This window comes from Python bivittatus, unplaced genomic scaffold, assembly GCF_059951505.1.
Source record: "Python bivittatus isolate LINGU-HERP-01145 unplaced genomic scaffold, Pbiv_v1 ctg000020_np1212, whole genome shotgun sequence".
Taxonomy (NCBI): Eukaryota; Metazoa; Chordata; class Lepidosauria; order Squamata; family Pythonidae; genus Python; species Python bivittatus.
Window position 1 is genome coordinate 87,348,552 of NW_028277030.1, and position 11,970 is coordinate 87,360,521.

Here is an 11,970-nt window from a genome sequence, read left to right on the forward strand (position 1 = left end):
CTTTACTAGTGGCAGTAGTAGGATTACTTTACCGAGCTAATTACACTGAAACAAAACGACCCTAAAACATTTACAGAAACAGCGGCAAAGATGAGGAAAGCTGACTGAAGTGGCTGCAATTATATATTCAGGTGGACCTGCCACAAGAGGAACCGACTTGACCACTGGCAGGACACCCATTAGTGACTGCTCCAGACAAATGGGAACAGAGAGGATGTCTACCAGCTTTCCCCATTAACCTAATAATCTCCCTCCCACGCTCATTTTCCCGCAAGCCGCGACGTGGCTCGCTCCAGTTGGTTTGGACGCGGCCCCGTGCAATGACGAGTTAGAAACCAGACTGAAGTCCACAAAGGAGCCATCTGCTTTTTCAAAAGAATCCGCTGAGAAGGGACTCAGGAGAGCTCGTATCTTCCCTCCCGCTCTGAAAGAGAGCCAGAATGAGGGAGCGGAGCTAGAAAACCGCTCCCGCTGGCCGGGGAATTTCTTCGCGCCCCCCCACCCCGCACCCGTCGTAGAAGGCGAGGAAAAGCAGCAGCAGCAGCAGCAGCAGCAGCAGCAGCAGCAGCAGCAGCAGCAGCAGCAGCAGCAGCCTCACCTCCACTTCTCCAAGGGGAGGAGGCGGAAAGCGGAAACGTAACGCGGATGGAATCGCGCACACCCGCACTGCACCGAGGCGGGCGGGCGAGCGAGCTTCGCCTTCTCTTCCCGGAAAGATGAAAGCAGCTTTCGCCCGCTGAAAGCTCCGCAGTCCTTGCTTTCCCCGGGAAGGGAACAAGCACCCCGCCGCCAAACCCCCGCTCTACAGTATACGGAGCTTTCCCCACCGCTTCTCCTCCGGGCGCGCTGGACGTCGACGCCCATCATCCGCAGCCATGCTGCCGGGGATGTTGGAAGCGACTCATCCACTCTCCCGAAGGTTCGCTGACTAGCCGGGGCAGGTTTTCCCGCAGCGCAAAAGACTGCCCAGACGCCACATCCATTTCGGGGAGACCGAAGGGAAAGTCGCAGGGAGGCAGGCAGGCAGGCAGGCAGGCAGGCAGGCAGGCGCCACTTCTCATGTGGGAAAGCGGCCGCGAACGAGAGAAACGCGAGAAAAACAGCGAGAAAGCTGAAAGGAAGCTGCTTCCCGCTCGCCCGGGCGAGAAACTAGTTCTCCGTGCACACGCGCACACCCACGAGCACACACCCCACTCCGAAGAGCAGAGTTTGGAGCCTCCGGCTGAGCCAGAGAGGCGGCGGAGGGAGCGGCTCGAGCAGGGTCCCTCCGCCACGGAGAAGTCCGACAGCGAAGGCAGCAGCCCACCCACCCGCCAGCCCGGCCGGCCGGCCGAGAGACCGCAACGGCGCCCGGGGCGAGCGGCTTGCTCGCCCTCGCCCTTACCTTCCTGCCGCCTCCGGCCAGCGCGGCGCTTCCCCCAGAGTACATGTAGTAGGCGATCCCCAGCACCCAGAGGAAAGCGAAGCAGAGCAGCAGCCGAGACCTGCGCCGCATTATTCTCCCGCCCGCCCAACGCTGAGCAGTGGCACCAGCCGCCGCCAGGCCAGCAGGAAACGGGCGGCAGGCGCTGCTGCTACCTCCACCGCCGCCGCCGCCGCCGCGCAGGGTCAGGGGGCAGAGGGCGAGCGCCCACCCCCTGACCAATCGCGAGCCGCGCCGCCCCGCCTCCCAGGGGGGCGGGGCGGGGTGAGGAACGTCGCCCGGGCTGCCGCACGCTAAGCCTCCTGGGGTCCCTCCGGGTTGGCCGAGACGGGATCTGGCTCCGTAGCCTGGAAGTTCCGGTAGGCGCTGCTGCAGAGCGCCATCCGCCTTGCAGTGCTGTTGCTTCAGTTACCACAAACAGTTGGGAGTGGGGGAACCCATCTTTCCGTTGCAATTTGCAAACTGCCCTTGCAGACACGGCGAGCAAAGCGGGGCATTGGATTCTCCCGGGGGTGCGGGGGGGATACCAAGTGGGGATTTCGACACCGTGGCTTCAAGGCTCGCGTCGCATCGAACGGGAGCTTCCGGGGTCTGATCCGTAAGAGCAGCAAAAATGAACAGTTTCCGACTTTCTAGGAGAGATTGTAAGATCAGTAAGAAATGATGTAATACATGTTTTCCTCGTTGGGTTTTTACTGTCAGGGAACTCGGTTTAGGGGCTGCAGTGGGAAGTTGCACGGCACTCTTGTTAGATTTGCCCTGAACACAGCAGGACCTAATTATTTCCAGACAGACATGTTTAGGATTGTACGGTTCCTAACTGGTTACTCATGGCAAGGATGGATGGAATCCTGTACAATACAGTACTCTGTATTGCAAATCTTCAAACTGCACTCATTGATGGTTCTGTGCAAAGATTTGGGCATACAGGAATGCAGCTACTAATGACTGGGCCTTATGCCACTTATCACCTGATTTGATAATTTGACTGATTTGGTTGTGGGTTTAATATTTGATATTTTGACTGATTTAGATCTGGGAACGTTATGAAGAAATAATACAGTTATTGGGCTGTATTTATTAGAATGATAAATAAGCATAAGGAATGCCCTATAAAACGTCATGTACTGTAGCCTATATTTATGTATTTTTGTATATCAAAGATGCTATTTTTAAAACTAAGGACAGAATAATCTATCGTGATTGGGCAGAGGAAGGAGAGGATCCCTAAACTGGTATGTGCCAGTGAAGCATAATGTTATGTTAACAAGGAAAAAAAAATACAATGGCTAGTGACACCCTTGCATTAGGAATCAGAAGCACATAACAAGAATAGGTAGATGAACGAGGTCCACCATAATAGAAATAATATGGAGAAAACAACAGTGAGTATGGACAGCCTAGTTGAATGGAGTTGGATGGGCAAAAAGGAAGACACTCTTTGGCATCCCCTAATGCCCATATTTAAAAGAAAAAGAAAATGAAATGAATAAGCCTCATTAGTTTAATTCATTGTAGTTATGAATGGCTGTCCAGCTGTGCATGGTACATGGAAGGGGCACGAGGGAGAAATTGAATGATACGATATTGTCTGCCATCACTGTGCATCAGCTGGCACATGGGCAACATGGGGACACACTTCATACAATGGCTACCCTATATTGTGAATGGAGAGCTTCCCACATGCCCAAAATGGAATCATCACTGAATGCAAATTGTCCAGAACAAAAAGGATATGGAGCTGAATGCATCATGGCTTCATGAAACTTTAAATAATAGGCTATAGCCAATATAGGGAATCTTAATTCCCAAGATTGTTCCAATTTCTATTGCTCTCTTTGCAATTTTTTCCATGCTCTATGGTCCTGAATCATTTGATCTCATCATTTTTCCTCATCCCAAACCAAGCTCTACAAATTGGGTCACTTAAGGAGCTCATGTTAAAGAGGGTTTGTTTGTTTGTTTGTTTTTGATCATTCAAGGAGGTGATAGATGGTCCCAAAGAAAATTTCAATAGCTCCAATTTGTTTTACCAGATAGAAAGAAAAAAAATGAGTTCCGTGTTATCACTGAAGCAGCCACTGGAGATTCTTCAGATTGTTGCCTAAGAATAGTTTGGGGATGAAGAGAATGTTTGGAGAGCATTACTTTCTAGCTTGCTAAATATAACTTTCTGTGTTTGTATGTACCGTCCTGTCTAGTCTGTGAGTGACAGAGTTTTTTACACCATTATTTTAAACCAACAGCTTAAAAAACTTGAAAAATCTGGCCACTTGGTAACATCACTATATGGAAATGAACTCCTCTGAAATAGTTTTCTCTAGTCTGAAGAACTATTGTCAACTCTCTATATATTGTCATACTGTTGTGGGATACAATTAAATTGGTTATATAGTGCTACAATCAGAGGACACAGACAGCTATTTTGACAAGCACTCAAAATTGAATTGTTTCCCATATACTGTATTGGCTCAGTCTAGTTAAAAACATTCCAGCATGAACCATATAACAAGCAGCTGCCCTATATATAACTTTTTATTATGCTACTTCTTCCTCTCCCCCATCCCACAATGCACACGCCAAGGGAAAGGAATGTGTCCCTTATTGCTGCTTTGTGTTATATGTTAGCTCTTCAGCAGGAGATGAACTTAGTGGTCAAAATTTGTGCATTATGTAGAAAGTCCAAGCATCATTAGAATAATGTAATTTGGATGCTTATATTCTTAAACTAAAAATAGGATTAAGTAATGATTGTACCATCCTAAAATTACTTAATAATGATAAACAGGCCCTAACGTATCGATGAGCATGAAAGGTGTACAACTCATAACATACAGTATAGTTTTGTTAAGTAAGCATTTTCGTAAGTTAGGAAGAAGTTGCTTTTTTATATCTTCCAGTATATTCTGAGTGTTCAATCAGATGTGGCCATAATAGATCCATAGGTTTTAAAATCCCAGATTTATATGAGAAAGGCGGCAAGAAGAGATTCAATTTAAATAGCAAAAGAAAGGTGCATATAGCTTCAGTCATGGCATACATACGCTGAGGTTTGTCCTGGGAAATTACTTTCTCCCAGTCAAGTTCGGTTCCAGAACTGGAGCCATTTCGAGAAAACACACCACAGAGAATAGAAAGAGGAGAGAGAAACCAGTAGGGGGGAGGCCTATGTACCTTATTCATTCAAAAGGTTTGTTGTTGTTGTTGTTCAGTCGTTAAGTCGTGTCCGACTCTTCGTGACCCCATGAACCGTATTGCGCCAGGCCTTCCTGTCCTTCACTGCCTCCCTGAGTTTGCTCAGTTTCATGCTCATTGCTTCAGTGATGCTATCTAACCATCTCATCCTCTGCCATCCTCTTCTCCTTTTGCCTTCAATCTTTCCCAGCATCAGGGTCTTTCCCAAGGAGTCCTCTCTTCACATTAGGTGACCAATGTACGTGAGCTTGAGCTTCAGTATCAATCCTTCCAATGAGCAATCAGGGTTGATTTCCTTTAAGATTGACTGGTTTGACCTCCTAGCAGTCCAGGGGACTCTTAAGAGTCTTCTCCAGCACCACAGTTCAAAGGCATCAATTCTTCAGCATTCAGCTTTCTTTTTTCAAAAGGTTGCCTCCCCGCAAAAGGAAGAGTAGAAATTAAATATATACATACATACATACATACATACATACATACATATATTATAATCACATACAAAGTCTTGTGTAATGCTCGGTGTCTCAAATCAACCTAAGATTTCCAATTTCAATTCCAGAAATTTCTTCTCTCCATAAGTGTATGTTTGTGAGATGCCTCTATATGTGTATGTATAAATGTATGTGTTCTGCACCAACATACCTGCCAGAAGCCATACCCTGAAAAGGGAAGGCCAAGACACAAAAACATCATAATAATTGTATGAATAATTTATTGAAATTAATTGCTTGTACACCTCACTTACAAAATTAATTGACCCCCTCCAATCATTCCCTTTCTTACATATACAAAAATATAGAAGCACATGCAGACATAATTGTCCCTTTCAGCAGAAGCAGAGGAAGGAGGGGATGAAGGGGTAGTTTCACTGGGAAGGATAGGAGAGAGAAAAGGGGTTAGATACCAGCAAAAGTAAGAGGAAAAGTAACTGACATGGTGGGGAGGGAAAGAAAAGATTTAAATCTATTTAAATGTTACATAAGGTTTATTTATTTATTTAACAAATTTATACGGCTGCCCAAGTCACACATGGTGGCTCCGGGCGGCTTACAGAATTCAAATCCACAATACAAAAAGCCCATCAACCACCCCACCCCTGCAGCAGCTGCAAACACAATCAAATCCACCACTTGATCAGTCGTATCAACCTGGGGTCCCCAGGCCCGCTTGCAAAACCATGTCTTCAGGGTCTTCTGGAAAAGTATCAAGGTGGGGGCCAGTCTTATCTCTGGGGGAATGATATTCCGTAGGGAGGCAGCCACAACAGAGAAGGCCCTTTTTTGTAGTCCCATAAGATGTACTTCCCTCAACGATGGAAGCCTGCCTCCTTGCTCTGGTGGGCCAAGTAAATGTAACTGGGGAAAGGCAGTCCTTCAGATAACCAGGCCCCAAGCCATGTAGGGCTTTAAAGCTGATAACCAGTACCTTGAATTGGATCTGGAAGCAAATTGGAAACCAATGCAGCTCCTACAAAAGAGGTGACATGTGCACAAATCTAGACTTGTGCAAAACTATGCAGGCCACTGCATTTTGAACCACTGAAGCTTCCAGATACTCTTCAAAGGCAGCCCCATGTAGAGTGCATTCCAGTAGTCCAAATGGGAGGTGACTAGGGCGTGGATGACTGTGAGAAGGGCACCATGGTCCAGGTCTACTTAAATTCACTATACAAACAGCTCATCCTGAGGAGCAGCTAATCTTCTGATTGATCTCTCTCTAGCTTTGCACTAGGGAGATTTGACCAACTGCATGTCATTGTTTTCTTTTCAACAGCTTGTACTATTCTTACCAGGAATGTAAGCTGAATTTACACACTACTGCAGTTGGACATCACTTTTGCTAGGTTAAGTCAGACCCTACCCTGGCTATATACATGATCAGGACAAATCTTAATTTCAGCATACTAGTCTGCTGCTGTCACTCTGGTAATTTGGCTTTCCCTAGCTGACTGTGATGTTTAGAAACAATTGAGCGTCTTTTTTGGGTGGGGGAATTTTGGATTTTCATGTTTTTATAACAAGGGGCCATGCCCTGGAGTGATGCCTCTGAAAGTCAAAGCCATGTCCTGAATCGTAAATCAAGTTGTTATTCTTTCTCTTTTCAGTTATCCCATGTTTTTAACACACTGATCTCCTTGAGAGTGAAAAATCCTACTAAACTAACTGGTGAGCTGAAAGTTATTGTTGCAATACTTTGTAGTTCAAGATGTTAATAAAGAGACCCAAACATTTTCAGCCAAACTGGAGTTTTTAAGAATGAGCTCATTGCACTTTTTGCTGGATCACCACAAGGTTTCTTTGGTTTTTTACAATGTTATTGTTTAGCAAGGCTGACTGCAATCATGTCATGTTCTTTTAGTGACAGTAATAAATGTGGGGGAGATACGCGGAAGTAAACAGACTACATACACAATAATATAAGGGTGTTTCCAGATACAGGATTTCTTATGCAACCAATCACAGTTCTGCAGAAAACTAAAAGCAAGGATTACCACTGTTTGTTTATTCTTTAGGGGGTCTTTGCTATTTTCTTATCTATATCTCATGTTTTGTCTGCAAGACGGACATGACATGTACAGTAAAACCTTGATATAACAGACCTCCATTTAATGAACTGCTGATGCAAGAAAGTGCCCCTCCAGGAACATATCATTCCCAGAGCAGCAGAGATGGTGGTATTAAAAGGACAAGATGGCCACTATGGCACTGAGTTCTGCCAGCTTGAAAGAACCAGGAAGCCTGAGGCTTTTATGCATGCGTGTAGTGATAGATAGGCTTTTTACATACATACAAGAGTACCTTTTGATATTAAGGGACATCTCTTCCCCCAAATGGTCTGTTAAATCAAGGTTTTATTGTATGTGTCCCTTTTAAAAAACGTTTAAATGTAAGCTTTTGCCTTTTGGGGTGCAAGACATGATTATGATGCCAGAGAATGACCACTGAGTGGCTTAAATTCCCCTCATCTCTGGTAGGATTGGGTTCTGTTAGGGTTGTGGCTTGCTGCCATTACTCCTACTTGGTTAACAGAGGCAGTAAAAGCAGGCTGGCCCAATGACATGCAATGCCACAGAGTTGGCCACAGAGAAAGGATCTGGCAGAGAAAAAGTAGCAATTATAGCTTTGCCCAACTCTTGCCTTAAAAACAATTCTATGCTAATCTGATACACATTCACTTATTGTGGAGAAACTGAAACCTGGCCCAATCATGTAGCATTTAATAGTAAGACTGGACTCGAGTGTGCACTGAAATTATCGGTCTTGAGCCCATATTCAGTTGTGTTGAGGATTGAATTGATTGCCCAGTTGCCTTGGCAGGACCAGCACAGAAATGCACCATTCCATGAGCAGAAGAGAAAAGCAAGTTAAGCCTTGTGGCTGGCTGCATTAAAGAAGCTGAAAGTTGAGAAAGTGTAAGTAGTCCAAAGTAATGCCATAATACCTATCAGAGCTCTTCCCACCCCAAAAGAGCTCTGATAGGTATAGATCTTTTAATAAAATGAGAGAACTGGATAGTTTCTCACATCAGTCTCAGAAAGCGTCTCATCACTCAATTTTCCCACAGTGTTCTCCACAGATGGAAGTGAAGATGCAACACTGTATATTATCTGCAATAATTCTAGAATAGAAAAGCCTTTGCATTTCTAAAGAGTTATGAGGTATTAAGAAAGGCCATATTCAATTTGCAGCAAAGCAGGTTTATTTGATTCATGAATCTGCTTCAGTAGGGTGATTCAGTCAGAGCTTTGCCCAATTGAAACATCCCTTCAAAGTATTGCATACCCTGGATATAGATACCAGCAGAATGCAGAGAACCCAAATGGTTCTCCTTCCCAAATTATTATAACCCAGAATTCTAATAAAGTTAAATTGCAGGAGAGTCTAGGCAGAAAAAAGAAGCATCTTTTCATGGAGCAGGTGATTAAAATACAGTCTAGACAGAAAAAAGAAGCATATTTTCATGGAGCAGGTGATTAAAATACAGACTTTGCTTCCTAAAGATGTAATGATGGCCACTAACTGAAATAGTTTCAAAAGAGGATTAGACAAAGTGATCGAGTAGAAGCCATTCAGTGATAAAGAGACAAGTTGGCTACATAGTGCTGCAAGTACCAGAAACAACCTACCTCTGGCTATTCAGTCAGATGGTGCCATTGCTCTAATGTCCTGTTCTGGGCTTTGCACAGGTCTTATGTTCTAGGCCTCTAGGTCTTAAGCAGAAGCTTTCTAAGGGTAGCAGTTTGACAGTAAGACCAAGTTACCCAACAAACTATATGAATATAAGTCATGGGTGAATGGGATCTCATGCCAGTGGCAGTGATAGGAGTGGCTGATTCAAACTAGGACTATCCTACTAAGGAATGGGGCTGGGAAGAGTTAATCCCCCCCCCTTAGTTTCCTGTTGAATATTTCAGTGAGTTGCTATTTGCCCCAAATAGTACCATACATAGATTTCAATGACAGTACTTCTATTACAACAGCAACCATTACTAGCAATCATGATGGGAAAGAGGCTTTAATATTTAAAGGAGATGGTGAAAACTTCCCCACCAAACCCCATGCTTTGTTGCTCTTTTTTTCTCCTCTCAGCTCACTTCTAGATTGAAACTAAGGTGTGTAGAGGAAAAAAGAAATCTTGAAGGAACAAATAATAATAATAAAAACAATACCTTTAACATTATCAAACAACAACATCTGCCTATCCCAGATCCTTGGGAAGGACTCCACAGGTGGATAAAAATGCCAAATCCAGTCTAAACATCTGGCTGACTGTGCAACTGACCCATCATCATCATCATCATCATCATCATCATCATCATCATCATCATCATCATCATCATCATCATCATATTAAACTGGTATGCTGCTCAGCACTCTGGAGGGGAGAATTTTCATTCCTAGTCTCTCTGCTCATTCCTCCTAGTGCTAAAAAATGAAGCCCACCTCACCTCCATTTCATTTTTATACTTGTAAGCACATGTTGCTGGTTTGGGCTTAACAGTCTTAGCAAAAACAAGGGTCCTATTGTGGCTTAGGTTTTCAGTGGAGGCTCTCATTTTCCCAGTGAACTTTCAGTGCTAAAGCTAGAGATGTTGCATACCAGGCTAAGCAGCAGTTGTTCAGAACTGGCCATTTTTCATGCAATCCAAGTAGACATGTAATTTGAGTGCTGGTATTTTAATAGTAATCAACCATTCTTCCTTGAAATCTGACAGTACTGTGTTCCAAAATTTTAGAGACTGGGTTCATCCATCTCAGAAAGCCATGGTTTGTGTTACCATGATTTTGTTAAATAAGCCATAACTGGCTGTGTTCACATAACATACTAAGCTATAAACCCTGCTTTGCAAATCATACTGGCTGAGTCGTATTATACACCAAGCTAAAACCAAGCCAACCAAATTATGGCTTATTTAGTAACTATTTTTGTTTCTGACCTTTGAAAGTGGATCTGAGACTTGAGTGACACACATTTGTTGATGCATTAAATAACTTCACAATAAAAATTTATTATATATGGTAGTCCTTCAGTTTCGAAGAAGACATGCTGTTGTACAGTTCATCTGTGGACATGGAGGTGGCTCTGCAGTCCCAGTTTGGAAGCCCAGAGTATAGCACAATGGTGGCACTGCAAGTCCATTGTTACAATAATTGAGGGTGTTATTCTGTCATGCCACTCATGGTTTTCTATCAGTTTTTGGTGGTGCCTGTCTTCAAGGCCAGTGGAGGCTTCATAGCACAGGGCTCGCCAGCAGGTTAAAAGGTGATAAAACTTTTATCTCCGCTCTTCCAGGATCCTTCTTTTTAACAATTGCAGAATAAACACTGAATTTGCTAGTTTAGGAATTATATCAAGTTAACTTTGAGAACAAATGGGTCAGCTTTGAAAGTGATTGATCTACCAAAGATTATATAATTTCCACGTTAATCTTTTTTGCATCTCTTCCACAAATAATGATGTTGTCTTCACATAAGTCTTCATTTTTTATCCAGTGAACTCCCAAGTGTCTTCAAATTCTCAAATATATTTGTGAAGTCTTTGAGTCAGTATTTTACCAGAACCCCTGGGGAAAGTTGTTTATCTATGAATCTGTAATGTTTCCACCTCCCAAGCAATTGCACAACTCAAGCACTTGATATGTAACATCTGTATTTTCTACATTGTCCAATAGAACTTTCATGCATTGAAAACTAAAGCTACCTTGTTGACTTGGGGCTTGTGGAAATTAAGGGTAGCAACTTTGGAGCTCAGCCAATCAACCAGGAGAACCAGGGAGACCCAGAGTTTTCCATTAGTCTTTCTTCCCAAAGAAGAATATGTTCTGGCCTTATCCATCAGTCAAAAAGGAGAACTGTGACCGGATTGTTTCTCCCCACTTTTTTGCCAGGAAGAACACATGGCTTCAGGTCTCAGAGATTCTGGGCCTCATCCACCAGTAAGAAGAAGAATCCTGGGCTAAATAGGTTTGGGAAGATGTGTGCATAGTATTGCATGTTACCTTTGGTAAGCCATCTAGTTTTTGTTTTGTTTTTTAAGTAGGGCATGTAAATTGTTAATAAAACTCAATACTTTCAAATACTATTTTTCACAAAAACAGGGTGTTGTGAGATTGAATTTTTGCACACATTGCACAATCGTTTCAGTAATTAAACCCTTTGTACTGGAAACAATTAAAGTGGCATTTGGTTCCATTGCTGGACTTCCCAAGTATATTTGATTTAACAGAGTTTCCAGATGAGGTTTTTACTGCTCAGTTACTATGTACTGATGGGATTCCATGGAAAGTCCAGATTACATCATCTTCCATTGGTAATTCTTCCCTGTATTGCCCCCTTTCATTTTTTAATTTTCTTAGAATAAAATCTGGTAAGAAGGAATATAACTGCACAATTGCCCTTTGATTGGTAGCTCTAGGCTTCTCTAAACATTTTAGCCGCCTTAGAATTTAATTTTATGGATTTACTACAGCTTTCCCAGTATGGTACCCTCCAGCTATGTTAGGAATACAATTCCCAACATTCTCATGCTAGCTAGAAATGTTGACTGTGAATTCTGTAGCGTCAACAAATACAGGAAGCATTATACTGGGGACACTCTTTTAGTTCTGGGTTAGTTTAGTAGTGTGGAACCTTGGGGTTCTCTGAGCTTGGTTCTTTTCTTGCAAACGTTTCATTACCCGGCTAGGTAACATCTTCAGTGCTAAAAAGGGATGGGGTTTGCTCTCTATTTATATACTGTGGCCTGCCTTGCCAGTGCTGGTGGGGATGGGAGTTTTAACATATGCTAATCAAGGAACTACCAGAGGAGCAAAACAAAACAATATTACCTAGCCGGGTAATGAAACGTTTGCA

At 43.5% G+C, this 11,970-nt stretch overlaps 1 protein-coding gene across 2 annotated transcripts in view; it reads right to left on the reverse strand.

Moving 5' to 3' along the window:
* GALNT2 (polypeptide N-acetylgalactosaminyltransferase 2) overlaps positions 1-1,624 on the reverse strand; it is a 72,934-nt gene extending 71,310 nt beyond the window's left edge. Inside the window, exon 1 of one of the 2 annotated variants that reach the window (XM_088143398.1) lies at positions 1,385-1,624. In XM_088143398.1, the coding sequence (XP_087999524.1) occupies positions 1,385-1,495 (111 nt within the window). In that variant the 5' untranslated portion in view covers positions 1,496-1,624. The remainder of the gene's footprint in view (positions 1-1,384) is intronic. The other variant, XM_088143400.1, reaches the window with a different exon arrangement.
* Between the last annotated feature and the right edge of the window lie 10,346 nt (positions 1,625-11,970).